This window comes from Petaurus breviceps, unplaced genomic scaffold, assembly GCF_028583685.1.
Source record: "Petaurus breviceps papuanus isolate PSGF00001 unplaced genomic scaffold, PetGlider_PUasm1.0 186, whole genome shotgun sequence".
Classification (NCBI taxonomy): domain Eukaryota; kingdom Metazoa; phylum Chordata; class Mammalia; order Diprotodontia; family Petauridae; genus Petaurus; species Petaurus breviceps.
The window spans coordinates 48,684,040-48,702,324 of record NW_027185798.1 but is presented as its reverse complement, the minus strand read 5'-3'; the positions used below and the strand labels follow the sequence as shown (position 1 = coordinate 48,702,324).

Sequence of the window (18,285 nt, the reverse complement as noted above, 5' to 3'; positions counted from 1 at the left end):
GAGAGAGAGAGAGTATCTGAAACCATCCCTTTTCTTGCTGGAGAAGGGGTGGTTCCTCCAATTTTGTTGGTAGATAATTCTTCCTAGCTGTGTGATTTCTCTTATTATGTGTGTTTGTGTCTCTTACTGCCAGATCAGGTCAGTGAAATTTAGTCAGGGTTGAGTGGCTGTGAAATTTGGGGGGTCATAATAACCCTTACATGGGTGTCTAGGGGCATGCCACATTCACTGATTAATACAGCCTGAAGTGACTGGGGGAAATAATACTCACTTTATTGGTTTGATTCTTGGGGGGGATGCTGGAGGTTCTCATGATCTCAGTGGATTTCAGTTCCCTCATCTGTAAAGTCAAAGAGTTGGACTAAATAATTCTTAGGTACCTTCACTCTCCAAATCTGTGATCTTTTGATGCCACTCTAGAGTACTAGGCCTCAAATGCTGCTGTAAGTGTCCAAAGTACTTTATCCATAGTCGTGTCATTCTTTTCAGCTGCTGATAACTTCCATACATACAGAGCCAGAATATCTGAGTAGAGGTACCAGCTTAGGAAAGGATACCCCATTGCCATCTCAACTCTTGGTCTGCCATGAGTCTAGATGTCATGGCAGTGAGACTGTGACCAATCATTATTTAAACTCCCAAAGGTACTTTCTTTAAGTAGCATTCCAATAGAAAGTCTTTGATTACTTGAGAAAAATCATGAAGGATATGGTCAGAGCTAGAAAAATTGGGGTAAAACAGCAGTTGCAATATCTAAACTTAAATTGTCCTTTGTAACTAGAGGGAGCTTCCATTGTAATACTACTTCTGGCCATCACATGGCCATTCCAATGTACGACATTCCTTTCCCCTGACCCATTACTTCATAAGTTCCAGGAATCCCATTTCTTCTTACTCAGAATTACACTTATCTGAATTTATGAACAGATGGCTCTGTTGCAGATACTAGAGGATGCCTTTTACCAAGGTGCTGGTCAGGGTCCCATGAGGTCAAAATATAATCAAGGTAAACTACTATCTGTTATCCAGCAAGTTCTGGAAGATTTGAACTCATGTCATGCCAGAAAACCTCAGAGTTTTCCAAATTACATGTCTTTCTATAACCCACATTCCAAACTGATAGAGACTACTCATTTTTCCTCACCAGGAATGTCAAAGAGACTGAAGCATATACCCTTTGGGGAAGCTACTGCCTATGTATTCTACCACTTTATCTGTTCATGGTACTCGAACACCCCAGATATGTCATGAGCCACTCTTCTGTACCTTTAGAATTTTTTCAGCAGTGGGCAAAAAAATTATTAGTTGGCTAAATCCCACTGATTAAACACACAAATTTTCTTGAGAGTGAGGGAAAGGTATTTAATGAGAACTGGAGTATGTGGACAGTCAGAGAAGTAGCTGAGTAACAAACATACAAGCTCACCAAAATGACAATAGAATCCTTAATAGTAGCCCCTAAAGATACAAGACAAATACTCCTAAGAGGAAAATAGACAATTTATCAAACATTTCTTGGCATAGGCCCAATAAGGCCTCCTGTGCAGCCACCGGGAGAGAGCAGAAGAGCCCTTGTGTGTTCTTTTGCCGAGTAGGAGGAGAGATAAAAGACCAGCATTCTGAAAAGACAATCCTTAAAAGCTGAATCTACTGCTTCAGTCAGAGGGGAAAATGCTAACAGTTCAAAGATAAAGAGCAAAGTGCGCCAATCTCCTATAGTAATGGCCTTGCCATTATTACCAGGCTCTGAGACCTCTCATTATTTTTATTTTCCCCCGACAAATGACAGTTACATAGACATAGATATAGATACAGTTCTCAGATGTTTCTTCCTTAGACAGGGTCACTGATAACCAAATTAATCATAGACTCCCTATGATCTTTGTGGAGACAAGCACTCCCCTCTTTGGCATTAGATACACTTTGCAACTTCTGGTACTGATGTGACAGTGTGACTGGCATCTAGTTCTAAAGAAGTGGCCCCTTAACCTTCCCTGTACCTCTTCTAGCCAGTTGTACAGTAGGATAAAAATGATCTCTACATGGTAAGAATTGTCTGGATTGTGCCGAGCTAGGTACTGATCCCTCAGAACATCTGAAAGTTTATATGGGAGATTTTTATGTCTGAGATAATATTCTCCCAATTCAGAATCAAGGATTGAATTTACTGAGTTAGCCCCGTCATAAGGGCTAATTGTAATGATGGCCCCTACTGTCTCCAAACCAGGGCTGTAGTCTGGGCCAGGCCTATGTATAAAAAGTTGATGGAGACTCCCATCTCCACCAAAGCCTGGACTTGGAGTAAGTGACCTCCTGGTAGTCCCAGGTTGAGGAGCAGGAACAATGTTGTTCTGGATTGTCAGACACCAAAGGAGAAGGACGTATTGCTTCTGATAGTGGGCTTCTTGCCATGGAACATGTGCGTTTTCCTATCTCTGCATGCCTTTAACTGGGGTCTGGCAGACTATGAAACAAACATACCTCCTCGAAGCCTATTTTAGCCAGGTTCAGTTTGGGTTACTCTACCTCCTTAAGCTTCATGGGTCTTTCTGGATTGCACAATTGGGCCTGAGGGTTGGAGGTCAAAGTGTATATAACTCACAAAAAGTCAACCCACCTATATGCTGAAGTGCACTTTTTGATAAGAACCAGTAGAGTCGTTGCTGGCCCTATTTTATCCAATTCATCCTAGACTAAACCTACCAAGTCTTACTCAGATTGGCCCATTTATGTATGCTGGTCTTACTGAAGGTTCTGGACCAAAACGTAGAAATACTGGCATATTCAGCAGTGGAGTCCTTCCCCTGCTAGAACCAGCACATCTATTGATTGGCAGATTAGGGATAAAATGGATTATTAATAACTTGTAAAGTTCCTTTAACTGCTTTCAAAATCTATTATCAGGGAATGGCCACCCAGGAAGTAGGGCCTGATGGTGGCCTGCCCCATTGTTCAGGGATTAAAAAAACCACCTTGGTGCTCTTGGCATGGAGTTCCCAAGGGCAGAAGTCAAAAAATAACTTCAGTTGACCAGTGAACTCAGGGAAATCTATGCGCCAACCAGGAATTTTTTGGCAGTACTTGTGTTTCATCCCTTGTAAGACTGCAGACTCCATCAGAGCAGACGCCACTCTCATCTGACTTTTGTGTTTTCCCTGGCAGTCAGTGCAGTGCTGCATACAACAGGTGCTTACACTTTTATTGTGTGGTATTAGAACTACTGAAAACTAGATCAAACTTTTTTATAGATACTGAAGTGTTCAAGGTATAAGTTGCTGCTTGATTCCTATTAGGAATGTAGTAGAAGGAATTTCTGCATTGGCTGAGAAGTTTGAATAAAATTACTAGTGAGCTCTCTCCCAACTCTTGGTTTCAACAGTTCAAGAGGTCGTAGTTGAAGACTCAATTTCAACATGTCCAAAACTGAAATAATCATTTTCCCTAAAAAAAGTCAGTTCCCTTTCTCATTTTCCCTGCCCTTTTGCAATATTTTCTATAGTCATTTTAATGACATTTGTAGGCAACTTTTTATTTCCTCTCAGATACTTTACCTGCAGTTAGGTCCTGCTACTGGGCATTGGATCTCATCCTCTCCCATCTTCTCCAGCAGATCATAACTTTGATCATCTTCACCTCGTGCCTTCAGCCTCTCCCTGAGCTTGCTTACCACCTTCTTCCAACACACCTGAGACTTCCCTATCCTTAAAAAATCTTCCCTTGACCTCACTGTCCTATCTAGCTATCATCCTATAATCCTTTTTCCCTTTCTCAGCCAGACTCCTAGAAAAAGATCTCTACTCACTGTCTTCACAAAATTTGGTATTAACACTAACAGTTGATTACCTACTGTCATTAATTGTTAAAAGTGACTTTGTCTTATTTCCCCATATAAATCATAATCTCCTGGAGAATAGGAACTGTGTCTTATCTTCTTTCATATCCCCCATTAGCCCCACAAGAAGTATTTGACAAATGGTGATATATGTCTATATACTTTCTGATCACAGTGTTAGTCCAGGTCAGTTTTTGGAAATGACTGTCATTTCGTCAAGTAGTCAGTCATTTGTAGAACACCTGCTGTGTGCTAACCCACTGTGGCAAATGTTTTAAAAAAACACTTAAGATACATTAAGGTCACAGTATAATTGATCAGTTAAGGACAAGGGGACAAATGAAAACCCACTCCACAGCACAAGGTAGCCCACTCCACAGCACAAGGCAGTATATAAATTCCAAGTGGGTGCTACAGGCAGTAAGTGCTCTAGTTCAGAGGAGGAGACAACTTCTAGAGGACATGTGGAGGAGAGGCTTTATGGAGAAATTGGGACTTAAGCTGGATTTTGAAAGATGAACATGATTTTTTTTTTCTTTTTGGAGGGGGGAAGGCAGGGCAATTGGGGTTAAGTAACTTGCCCAAGGTGACATGGCTAGTAAGTGTTAAGTGTCTGAGCCGGATTTGAACTCAGGTCCTTCTGACTCCAGGGCTGGTGCTCTATTCACTGTGCCACCCAGCCGCCCCTGGACATGATTTAAATAGAAAGGAAAGGGTGAGCCTGTTGAGGGGGAAACCCCATGCATAGAGGCAGGAAAAACAGGTACAACTGAAGACAATGAATAACTCGGCATAGCTGGAATGGAGGTTGTAAGGACATAGTGAGAGATTACACTGGCAAGGTAAATTGGATCCATACTGTGGATAGATTTCAGTGCAAGCCTAAGAAATTTAGCCTTTTTTTTTTAACAGTGGGGGAGCCATAAGTTTTAGACTGGAGGAATAGCATAATGAAAGTGTTATATATTACAGTTGGAAATGTACAGTGGAGGTTAGGAGAGAGATCGGGACTAGAGATATTACTTTGAAATTCATCTCAAAAGACAATAATATTTGAAAGAATATGTGAGGGGTGGCTAGGTGGCACAGTGACTAGAGCACCGGCCCCGGAGTCAGGAAGACCTGAGTTCAAATGTGGTCTCAGACACTTGACAAACTTACTTAACCCTGTGACCTTGGGCAAGTCATTTAATCCCCCTGCAACAACAACAAAAAAAAGCTAGGTAGTAGCCGTGTAAGTAAAGAGAAGGGGATTTTTGGAGACATGCTGTAGAAATAAAAATAAGAATTTGGCAATTAGATATAGGATGAATAAGGTGAGGAGTTCATGATGGCACCAATGTTACAAAGCTGGATGATGGGAAAGCTGGTGGTACCTTTGTCAGTATTAGGGAAGTCAGAAGAGCAAGAGATTTAATGAGTTCTGTTTTAGACATGTTGAGTTGGAGATGCCTGTGGGATTTGATGATGTCCCAAGCAAGTGGAAAAGAAGCTAAGTCAAATATTACCTAAAATTCTTTTTGTAGTGTCAAGGGAATATTAAACAGACAATAATAAATGTTAGGGGGAAAGCTGCGATTAGTCAGTACTCCTAATTAGGTTGGAGAAAACATTTAGAAAAGACATAATCTAAAATAATATTCCAGGCTCACACAAAAGTACTGAACCTATGTTTACTTACAGGCCTCCATCCACATCAATGTATATACCAATTGCCGGTGAATCTGAATCCCTACATGAGGATCGGAAGGGTGGAGAGACCCTCAAAATCCACCTTGGATTGTCAGGTATGGCTTTGAGACTCTTCCTATAGTTTTTTTGTATTATTGCTCTATTTTACATTCCTATCGCTTACAAAGGACTCTTCTCGACCCCATACGTAATCATCTCTTCTAACAAATACAGTCCAGCAGAACAAATTAAATACAAAGTTTGGGCATGTCTGAAAATACATAACTAATTCCGTACCACTCTCTCCTAAGACACAGAAGGCATGTTTAACCTTAGACTTATAAAGTCAAAATCGATTAGAGTTCTGAAGTCAGTGTTGTCTTCTTTTACGTAACTGTGGTCAGTGTTTAAATTATTCTGTTTTAAGCTTACTTCATTCAGTTTCAGTTCATATGAGTCATCTTAAGTTTCTCTCATTTAGATTTAACATTTCTTTTGGTGTAGCATATTCTTTTGTATCAATAGATCACAGTTTGTTTTTATTCCCTAATCCATGAGTGCCCACTTTGTTTATTTACAGTTCTTTCCTATTACAAAAAGTGCTGCTACAAAATAGTTGTGTACATGAGACCCTCCTCTGTGTTTTTGGCCTTCTTGAAGCATAGGCCTAATAGTGCAATCATTGAATCAAAGTATGTGTGATTTCTTCCTATAAGACTTTTGAAAAACAGAGTTGCTTCAGATTATAAAAACAGCTTTAAATGGATGTTATCCTTTAAATGGGTTAATAAAGCACAAGAGAATTCTTATTATGCAAACCTCTATAAGCCAAAAATTACTTTTTTCCCCAAATTTGCTGCTATAAATTCTTCAGTACTGATTAAAATATAGAAAAGCTTATCATTGAAAAAATTAGGTATACAAGAGTGAGGGTCTAGAGTAAGCAGAGAAAATAGATAATGAAGAGTAAAAGAAATACCTTTTGGAAAGGAGCACCAAAAATGAAATTTGAAAAACCATTGAATAGGACTAACTGAAGGTGAGCAGTGGAAGGGGCAGTCTGCTTGACTGAGAGAGAAAAATGTACATAACCAAATAAAAGCAAGAGAGAGGAACTAATAAACAAAACCCTAAAGGGAAAAATTAGGAGAATAAACTACGGCTAAGGAGAAGAGAGCCAGTGGTAACAGGGCCACCTTGAAAAGATTCAAGTAAAGGAACTGAAGGAACATAAGGCTGTGTTTACACTTTGTACCTGTTTTTGGACTTCTTCAGTGTATCAATCAATTATACTGACTTTTTCTTCTACTCTGAAAAATACTATTTGTTATATGGAAGGGATTGAGGGAGGAATACATAAGATACTGTGGTGATAAAAGAAACAGAAAATATCAGTAAAAACTTAGTGAGGGGCTGGGAAGGGAGAGATACTTCTCACAACTATGTAGGGGAAGAGTTCTTGACCAAATTATGGAAATAGGTGACCTTTTTAATTACATAAAATGTCAAGTTTTACATAAATAAAATCAATGTAAGTTAGAAGTAAAACAGTTAACTGGGGGAGAATTATACCGTGTTTCCCCGATAATAAGGCACTGTCTTATTTTTTTTGGAAAGAAAAACACCAGAGGGCTTATTTTCAGGGGAGGGCTTATGTTGTCCTGCCTAAGCTCTCCTCCGCGGCACTGCTGTCAATGGCACCAGCAAGCAAATCACTGGGGAAGAACAGGATGACGCGCTCACTGCTGCAGCTCTGATTTGATGCAGCTCAGAGCGCTGCGTGCGTTTCACGGGGGGGTGGGGGGGGGGACGGTGCATGCAGAGGGTACCGTAATGTAGCGTGTAGCGCAGGGGATCACCTTCACTACAGTAGCAATCTCAATAGGGCTTATTTTTGGGGGAGGGCTTATTTTAGAGGAATCTTACACAGTAAGGGGAGGGCTTATTTTCGGGATAGGTCTTATTATCGGGGAAACACGGGTAGTAGCAAATTCAATGTTATCATTATTAAAACTCCTATGTATACCCAAAGATATTATCAACTTAAAAAAACTCAGACCAACTAGGTGATCAGTAAATAAAGTGAGGCATTGATTCAGGGTTGAGGAAATGCAATTCAGGACAGCATGCTGCCTTATTTAGACAGAGATACTACCTAGGAAGGAAGGAGAGAAGGGAATTCTTATAGGGCAGAGTTGTGGGAGACATCAGGAGGGTATATAGCCTGGACACAAACAGAACAGCCAAGCTGCAGGAATGGAGTGTTGAAGATGTTAAGATGTTATAAAAACAAGACTGCAGAAATGTCCTTGTTTCTGGGAACAGGAGTGGTTAAAGACTACTGAGGTATGTGGGGGTCTTCTTGAGAGCAGCTTCTAATTGCTGGTCAGAGGAGGGTTAAGGGCCTAGAGTTTCCCAGAGGTTGCCAAGATCAAAAAGAAATCAATCCATAAGCATTTATTAGGCAAAGCCAAGATGGTGGAAAAGCAGAAAGAAGTTCAGTTGAGCTCTCTCATCACTCCTCCAAACAGATCTAGAAAAGGTACCAGACTGAGTCCTGATTGGGAAATACAAGGGAAAAAGCACAGTGAATCATTTTCTAGCCCAGGTTCACATAGGGTGAAAGACAGGTTTGTGGACAATGGGCACAGGGTTTGGCGAGGAGAATGCTTTGCAGACCAATCTACTGCAGGAAGAGGACACAGCGCACAGGGGAAAGAAGAGGTCCCAAATGCAGTCCAGAGGTGCCTCCCCTTCCACAGGGTCAAGGAAGAGGTGCCTTCTGGCACTTCTGGTATTCACTAGCCAGTTCTGGGTCACTGCCAGGCTACATGGAGGAGGAGACTTGTAATTAAAGGTTGTGGTCCAGGGTCTTGGGCCCTACACTATGTCCTAAACAAGCAGCAAGTTCCCCACAGTGGAACAGAACCTCAATTTTCGCTTCCAGCCTCCTCTAAAACCTGCAGCTAAATAAGCAAAGCAGAACCCCAGACCAGAAAAGAACCAATCACTCTAAACCAGTAGGTCTTTCCAAGTGGCTGATAGTCCCACCGCAGTCTTTTCAATTCAGTAAACATTTACTGAGCCATCTACTATGTGCCAAGCACTGTGTTAAGTACTAGGCGGTGTGTACAACTCCAGTCAGGAGCAACCTCACAGGTGTGTTTTTCAAACCAAAACCCTGGTCAGAAACTTGCAGAGCTCAGAGCAGAGGGGCAGTGATCAGACTTTGCCCTAGGTCGGACCACTTTGGGAGGACTGAGAGCTTGCAGGTCTGAAGCCTTAGCTGTCCCTGAGATCCTGGAATAACTACTCACTACCGCCAAGAAAACAGCAGCAGGAATCAGAGAACACAAGTCAGCCCAGACGTTCCTTCCAGAAGTGAACGCAGTCTAGCCTTCCATCAGTAATATTAATAATATCATAATATATTACAGATCTGTCAGCAAAGAGTGCCTCAGTTCCAGATGAACTTGGTGCCTGTGGACATTCCAGAACATCGAGCTATGCAAGCCAGCAATCAAAAGTGTCAGGTAGAAGTTAATAATGAAGTTGAATTCTTTAAGTACTCATGCTGCAAAATGATTTAAATTTAACTGTCATAAAATGTTGCATTATAGACTGTTCTTGATAATAGCATTGTAACCAGTTTAACTTTCAACCGACAGGTTATAGTACATGTCACTCCAGGTCATCTAGTTTCTCTGACCTGTGCCACAAGAGAAATGCTTCAGTGGGAAGTACATCAACAGGCATTGAGAGTATCCTAGAACCATGTGATGACACTGAACAGAAAGTAGTTGATCTTAATCTTGATACAACCATTAAACAAGATGATGATGAATCATCAGAAAAACTCAACAGGTATGTTTTGGGGTCTCTAGTTAGAATACTATATTTTGATATCATGGGGAAAAAAAGGGAAAATTTTTAATATTTTAAAAACTTAAAAATATAAATTTCAATAAACTAATAATCTTCAAAGGCATCCTGTGAAGCAAGATTCTGTGGAATCTCAACTAAAACGCGTTGATGCTACCAGAGTGGATGCAGATGATATTGTTGAAAAAATATTACAAAGTCAAGACTTCAGCCTAGACTCCAGTGCAGAAGGTATGCATAGAACTATACAGCTAATTAATTTTGGAAATCAGGAATTAGCAGAGGAGATTCAGTGATAAATACAGATTGTAGCATTTAATTTTAAGAGAAACAAATAAATAGATATGTTTTAATCCCAAGACTACTTTTCTTGCTTCTTTCCGCATGTATATTTTGAACTTGACAAGGAGTAGACTTTTGTTAAAGACTTTTTTGTTAAAAAGCAAAAATATTTGTAACAGGTTGTTGGGGTTTTTTTGTTGTTGTTTTTATTTTTGCCTCATGGAAGGCAGTTGGGGTTAAGTAACTTGCCCAAGGTTACACGAATAGTTATTTTGTGGGGGTGTTAAGTGTCTGAGGCTGGAACTGAGCTTGGGTCCTCCTGACTCCAGGGCCAGCACTTTGCTCACTGTGCCACCTAGCCACCCCCATAACAGGTTTTTGGTTCTTGTTTTTTTTTTTAAAGCAAAAAACAATCTCTGTCCTTGTCTGAATTTGTAAATATACATCAGTTTCCTCATTATTAATTGTTTTGAATTTATGACAGCTTTCTTTTTTATCATTCATTGAGGCCATATACATCAAAATAGTAAGGCACCATGGTAACCTGAAGTCCCAGGGATGTGCTATTTAAACAGAAAACAACAATAGAATCTTTATTTCCCAGAATTCCCTCCATAGCTGAAAGTGCATATATTACTATTAAAAGTTTTATTGTGCCTGAGAAAACAAATATCATTGAAATTGACTGAGTTTTCATTATTTAAGTGATTGTCAAGACAGAGAAGTAAACTTATTAATGGAGATTCATAGAAACTGATTTCTCTAGCACTGAGTTAAACATAGAACTTTAGGTAATTTGATGGGAGAACTGATAGAACATTTAACTTTGAAATTTATTTCTAAAATTGGGGAAACTAAAATTTAGAATGAAAATTTTTCATGGCTATTATGTTACTTGAAAATAACATAGTTTTTATTTTAATTTTTAGAAGAAGGACTGAGGCTATTTGTGGGTCCTGGGGGGAGTACATCTTTTGGCAGTCATCACCTTCCAAATAGGTATGTATTCTAAACAGATTCTTAGAAATTGAGACCAAATTGAATGTTGTATAATTTTAGGAAAAGCATTAAGCTTGAAAGCAGAAGAGCCAGGGTTCTGTTCTTAGCATTGTCACTTACTGGCTGTATAACCTCGGAAAAGTCACTTACCTTCCTTAAATTTCAATTTTTTCATCTGAAAATGAGAGATACTTATATTACATGCTTTATAGGACTGTTTTAAGGATCAAATAAGTACATTAAATACTTTTGTAATACTTATAGGCTGAAATTCTTTATCACTACAGCAAAAAGGTTGCAGATTTTCATTCCCATATTAAGGAATGTAAACATTACTTTAAACTCAGATAATCTTAGAGCTAGTTGACCCAGCCTCTGTGAGACACATAAATTCATTCTACAGCATCCCTCACAAGTGATCATTCGCCCACCTTAGAAGAACTCTAGTGACAGAACTCCTCTTTTCCCAAAGAAGTCTGCCATACTTCTGGACAGCTGCATCCTAGTATGGAGCCAAATGTTGCTTTGTTGTGACTTCTAACCATTCATTCTAGTTTTGCCTTCTAGGGAGTAATCTTCCAGTATTTGAAGACTACAATCATACTCCCCTGAAATCCTCTCTTTTCTAGACTAAATAGCCTCAGTCCCTTTGTCCAGTCTTCATAGTTTTGAGTTGTCTTACCACCCTGAGCAACAGAGCTAGCTTCTTTGGAGCCCAGGGCAAGCAACACAAAACAACATCTGAAAAAAGCAGAAATAAAATTAACTGTGGAGGAGAAGATCCTAGCTCAGTGGCCCTCTCATGTGAGAAGGGTTGATCCCCCCACCCCCCTCCAAATCAGTTCCCCGAGGGGAGAAATCTCAGGATTTCACAGAACCCAAGACATTGTCCCCTGCTGAAGAAGACCCCTAGACACTGCCAGACTAATACTCTGAAGGCTGTCACCCACATAGAAGCCCATCTAGTATGTAGCTATGAGCTATGTAAAGGTTGGAGGAGGGGAAGAAGAGCTCAAGATGCTTATCACAGAATCATAGATTTAGAGATAGAAGAACCTATAGGTTATCTAGTCTTTGTTTTATACTTGAGGAGACCAAGGCCCAGGGAATGACTATCCCAATAGCCACCATGTAGTAGCTTCCTAGTATAACTAATTTAATTATTCTTGCTCATTAGTTTCAATACTGTCAAAATATAAATGTAACAAAATTTTTAATTGCATGATCTTTTAATACCATTTAAAATTTTTTTCACCCTATAAATTCCAGTACACAGTGGGAAAGGCATTGGTCAACCTGCCCTAATCACTTACAAATACACTGCAAATTGTAAATGACCTTCCTAAAATGTAGTTCCCAAATTCTGTACAACAGATGTATCAGACATGTGGCCACATTGTTGCCTAAGTGCAACCCGAATCAGACCAAAATGTAATTGGAAAATATTTAACAAAATAAATAAAAATATAACATGGCATAGATAATGTTTATGTGTGGTTTTCTGAGTAACTGTATAGGGGCAGCTAGGTGGCACAGTGTGCTGGACCTGAAATCAGGAAGATTTATCTTCCTGAGTTCAAATCTGGCTTCAGATACTTCAGATACTAGCTGTGTGACCCTGGGCAGGTCATTTAACCCTGTTTGCCATAGTTTCTTCATCTGTAAAATGAGCTGGAGAAGTAAATGGCAAACCACTCCAGGGTCTTTGCCAAGAAAACTCCAAATGAGGTCACAAAGAATCAGACACAACTGAAATGACCAAACAAAAACAAAAATGTGTCACTATATGGTCCACACTAATCCATATTATGGTTTAATGGCCTTTGTTTCTATGTTAATTTGACATCTCCAGTATATAACATTTCAGAAGTGATGTCAACAAGAGAAGCCAATGGGACTGTCACCAACCTTGTTCTGGACACATTGTTTTCATGCATCCTAAGAGTACATAAATTTTGGGGGGCTATTATTGCCTCATATTGAGCTTATAATCTACTTCTGCCCCCAGTGATTTTGGGGGCAGTTGTTTTTAAATATGAATGGCACCACACATTTTAGAATATAAACTTACATAGAAAAACAGCAGAAGATTTTGAACAATGTTGACTCAGAATAGAGAAGTGCTGGAGAAAGCAATAAATACAAAGAAAGCTTGATAAGAGAGAAAATAAATTATCCCCAAAATACTTAGGGTTGAAACTAGAATTGGAACAGAAAGCACAAGAAATGGAAAAGACCTTAAAATTTTCTATCCAAATTAGTACCCCAAATAGGTGACTGAAATAATATCATCATTTACCAACTTTCCCAGTGCCTACTTTGCCAATGAAAATAACATGTATGTACACGTTCACACACACACACACACACACACACACACACATCCAAGGCATCTTTGACGAAGGGCATAAGCAGTTTTTTTACAACAGTTATTCCATTATAGACTGCATCTGCACAGTTACACAAATTACTGAAAGGTATAGAGAATCCCTCCTCCATTTCTTCCATTATTCTAGTCTGCAATGAAATAATGGCCATATTCCTCACCAAAACCAACCTCTCTATATGTATCCTTGATCCCATCACTTTGTATCTTTTCCAATAGATTGTCCCCACTACTGTCCCCTTCTCCCTAATCTTGGATCTCTCCCTAGGTTCCTTCCCTGTTGTCTACAAAGACTCCCAAGTGTCCTCCATCCTTTACTACTCTCAGTAGATGCCACCATCCCATTAGTTATCATCCTATATCCTTCCTCCCTTTCTCAGCCAAAGTCTTTGAAAACACATCTGTGCTTGGTGCCTCAACTTTCTCTCCTCTTACTCTCTTCTAAATTTTCTGGATTCTAGCCTCACTATTCAGCTGAAATTACTCTCTCCAAAGTTACTAATGATCTCTTAATTGACAATCAAAATAGCCTTAATCTTCATTCTTCTTCACTTTCATGCAACATTTGATACTGCTGATGACAGTCTCCTCTTGGAGACTGATCACTTCTCTGGGTTTTCACAACACTGCTCCTTCTTGATTCCACTGTCTTACTATTCCTTTTCTGTCTCCTTTGTTGGATCAATATCCATGCCAAACCCCCATCTACTGGTGGGATGTCCACATTTAGTCTTCTATCAAGCAGTTGAAGATATAGGATCAGAGTTCAGGTCAGGGCTCAAGAGACTGACTTAGGAGTTGTCTGCATAGAAATGATGATTCAATCACACAGAATGAGATGACCAAGAGAGAGATTATTTAGTGAAGGGGGAATCTGAGGACAGAGCCTTGGAGAATGTCCACTCCATGGCTAGAAGAAATTAAAACCTTCATTTATCAATGAAAGAATAAGCATATATTAAGTGCCTGCTGTGTGCCAGGCACTGTGCTAAAGGCTGGGGATACAGAAAGAAACAAAAGACAGTCGCTGCTTTCCAGACAATTGTACGTTGTTCAGGATCCTGGGATTAAGAGGTAGAAAGGGTCCTTAGATCAACTAATATAACTCCCTCGTTTTACAGATGGAAAATTGAGGTCTAGAAAGGTGAAATGATACAAGAGATAATATGGCATAGTGGATAGAGCACTGGGCTTCTTGTCAGGAAAATGTGGGTTTAAGTCATGTCTCAGACCATAGTTGTATCAACCTGGGCAAGTCACTCAACTTCTCCCTGCTTGTTTCCTCATCTGTTATAAAAGGGATTTAGACTCAGTAGCCTCTAAGGTCCCTTCCACGATCCTATGATTTGCAAAAGTTAATGATAATAACCCCATCAATTTCCAGCCCATCCTCAAGGTCATGAGAAAGTAAGTAACAACATAGGGTAGGACTTCATACTGCTTTCTAGCAACAGCACCAGAATCTCAAAAATGATTGTGAAAAGGAGATGGGCATGCTTAACCTAGAAATCTGAAAAGCCTTCTTTAAATTTGATGACATGAAAACTACTGGTAATATTCTTCCATGGTATTCGACAGAAAATATGAAAACATTTCAAGATTTACAAGAGTAGTTTATGTTGTAGCTTTTGCCACAGTAAAAACCACATAAGGAAAGATGGTACTATCAAGGAATAAAACCCTGCAGTTAGGCATCAAACACTGTCCTGGTACAAGTGACTTGGAAGAACTGTTGAAGATCTTTGGAAAGGTATTGGAAAATTACAGCAGCAGCTGCTACATGCAAGAGAAACATGAATGCTAAATTTACCCAATTAAAGGCACAAAAAAAGAAACACATGGAACGAAATTTAGAGAACAAAAGCACATTAGGAATCATAGATCTCACTTAAACAGCAATTGAAAGTAAAGTTCTAAAGGTTAAGTGATACATTCAGAACAATTGAACATAACCAACAACTTTACTGTGAGGACTTAGGAAGTAAAGAAATCAAAGGCAAGAGAGAAATCCCAAAGGATATGTAGAAAATTTATAGTCATCTGGATTGTGGCAATAAGTACAACACAACAAAAATGCAAGTTGGATGTGAAATGAGTTGTGCACCATATTCATATATGATGAACAACAGAAGTTACCCCCAAGAGAAGTGATGGAAACTAGTTTATTCTCCCCCCAAACTAAAAAGCAGTGGGGCTAGACAAGATCCAGAATGATTGACTCAAATACTTCTCAAGACTATGTAAATTACTAGAAAGGTATTTTACCAACTTTCTATCAGACGTAAGGCTGATACCAGCTTTCTTAACAAAAGACATCATATGGCTGTTTTCAATGAACGAGAATCCTCCAAATACAGGCTAATTCCATGCTTATGTAATTTATACAAAGCATTTCAACTTGTATCACACACACAAAAATATGAACAATAAGAAAACAGTATGTTGGCTGAAGAGCAAAAAAGGTGTGTCCCAAAGTCCAGTGATATAAAAGGTATTACTAATTATTAAACAAACTGCTCCAAAAGGTCATAACATACATACTCCCTTCATTGATTATTATTGCAAAGGTTTTGACACAGATCTGGCATTTTTAAGCGAACTACTTTAAACCCTTTATGGTCCTTTTTAGCCTTAAAGCTGTCATCTCCTAAAAAGAACTGAATATGGCTTCCAAAATAAAAGAGTCAGACCTAAACACCATATTAACTATTGGATTTATATGAATGGCATCAAGCTATTTGATTCCACAAAAAGAAAAAAATTAAAACACCATTATCTTATGGAATCTTTCTCCAGCATTATCAAAATGTCATTGGACTTGGTAAGTGTAAGACACATATGATAAGGAAAGATATAATCTAAAGATTTTGATCTTGCTTGAATCCAAAGGTTATAATGAACAACTGAGATAACCTATAAATAGCTTGGTCTAATGTAGGCAAAAAAGAAAAAAAAACAACATTGAGATAAAAAAGGAATGGCTGTAGTTGGGATAGGTTAAAAGACTGGCATTCTGAAATCAAACTTAATGGGGAAAAAAATTACTAACATCTATTCAATATCATTTTTTTTTTAAATAAAAGAGTCGGGGTTAAGTAACTTGCTCAAGGTTACACGGCCAGTTATTTCTGAGTGTGGTGCTAAGTATCTGAGCCCAGATTTGATCCCCAGGTCATCCCAACACTGGAGCCGGTGCTCTTACTCTCTGAGCCACCTGGCCGCCCCTCAATATCGTTCTTAACATACACCCTTCAGAATTGTAAAATGGACCATCACAAATTTGGAAAGTTCTCTAACAAAAATCTGGACCATATTAACAAAACATAAGGCCCTTCAACTTAGAACAGGTATAAAAAATTAACACTTCTTTGCTAAAAAGGATAGACATTCTTGAACCACATTAAACTGATCATAACCCTACAAAAATACTTTGGTTATAAGTAGACTTCACTTCCCTGAGCAATGGTTAGTGGATCCAAACCACTGGATATGTATAATGTAACTGAAAGTGCCTTACCTCTCAAGAGAGACTTAAGGTCGAACAGAGGGAGCAAAAGGCTCTTAATGAGAGACATCCATGTGAAGTCACCAACAATGTCAACAAAGAACCATCCAACAGATTGACTGAGTTGTGATTTATTTGTGGAAACAGGATTTATGATATCAATTAAGGACCAGCTCACTGCCACAAGAAACTACAGAGGGTTATTCTTAAGAATCTTGGACTGAGTGAACAAAAGAGATTTTGAGAGGAAATGGTGGAGACTGTAACCCAACACTGCAGGCTATAAAAATTTAACGCCTTTCAAAAGTCCAGCAAGATATGGCCTGGTGGCTAAAATTAGACATGAGAATTATACATCTTTTATGGAATTGCAGGTGGCAAACTCCCATGCTACAAATACAGACCTCAAAATAACCTGAAGAATTCAGCCATCATAATAAAGACCATCATAACAAACCAAGCTGTTGCCACAATTGCCTGGGCAAATTACTGATTCCCAAAATGTAAAAATGGTGTTTTAATAGATGTTGCTATCCCATATATTCATTTCCAAGTTATATCAAGTGAAAAGTTTCCCATAACAGGCTAGCCAACTTGGCCGAAGACTATTTCTAGCTGAAATCTCTCATGAAAAACTGAGAATAAGACGGCAATAGTAACGATGACCAACATTTATATGGTGCTTCAGAGTTGACAGATTGCTTCACATAAGCTTATCTCGTCTGAGCCTTGCGATATCTGTCAGGTACATAAAACAAGCATTATCATGCCCACTTTGCAGATGAGCAAAGAGGCTCAGACAAGTGAATTGACTTGCCTGTGCTCACATAATTGAGTGAGGAACGGATCCAGCATTTTCACGCTGGTGCTTTCCCACTGCATGACACTGTTCCTGCTTGTTGCTGTTCATACGCTGGTATAACCATGTTTGAAGGCAGTGTGGTGTAGTGCAAAGGATGCTGTACTTAGAATCAGAGGTGGTGGTGGTTTAGTTGTTTCAGTTGTGTCTGACTCTGTCACCCCATCCAGGGTTTTCTTCTCCAAGGTCCTAAAGTAGTTTGCCATTTCCTCCTCCAGCTCATTTTACAGATGTGGAAATGAGGCAAAAAGGGTGAAGTGACTTGCTCAGAGGTCCCATAGCTAGTAAGAGTCTGAGGCTGGACTTGAACTCAGGCCTTCCTGACTCCAGACTTGGTGCAGAGTCTCTGCACTACACCACCTAGCTACGCAGAATCAGGAGCTGCATTCAAATCCCCAACTCTGTCACTACTTGTGTGTCCTTAAGCAAGTCTTTTAACCTCACTGGTCCTCAGTGTCCTTATTTGTGAAATGATGTTCTAGGTGACCTTTTAAGGGCCCTTTCAACTCTAAAACAATGATCCTATCTTCTCAAGATTCTTTCAGTAATATGAAGGATAGTTTGGAAAGGGAAGAAGCCAGGGGGAAAAGCAGCTACCTAGTCTACTCTTGTAGTAGTCTAATATAATCAGAACATGGAATTAGAGGAGTGGAAGTTGGTAGAAATTTAAACACATTAATCCACTAATTATATTGCATGCTTTATTTTCATGAAATCTTTAAGTAATGTGTGAAAATTCATCATAAAAACATGTTGTGATAGGAACAATATCTTTTACTCCTTCCTCCATGCAGATTAAGATAGTTCTTCCTTTAAAAGTATTGAAACATTCCTTACGACTTGGTTGGCTCTGTGAACCAAAGGCTTAG

General features: G+C 39.2%; 1 protein-coding gene across 5 annotated transcripts in view; it reads left to right on the top strand.

The window, feature by feature from the left end:
• The window catches only part of EEIG2 (EEIG family member 2), a 78,754-nt gene that overhangs the window by 55,555 nt on the left and 4,914 nt on the right, over positions 1–18,285 (top strand). For 3 of the 5 annotated variants that reach the window (XM_069090488.1, XM_069090484.1, XM_069090486.1), the window contains exons 6-10: positions 5,516–5,619; positions 8,941–9,040; positions 9,173–9,367; positions 9,489–9,616; positions 10,597–10,666. In XM_069090488.1, coding sequence (XP_068946589.1) covers positions 5,516–5,619; positions 8,941–9,040; positions 9,173–9,367; positions 9,489–9,616; positions 10,597–10,666 — 597 coding nt within the window. Of the gene's footprint in view, positions 1–5,515; positions 5,620–8,940; positions 9,041–9,171; positions 9,368–9,488; positions 9,617–10,596; positions 10,667–18,285 lie in introns of all 5 variants that reach the window. The other 2 variants (XM_069090485.1, XM_069090487.1) reach the window with 1 other exon arrangement.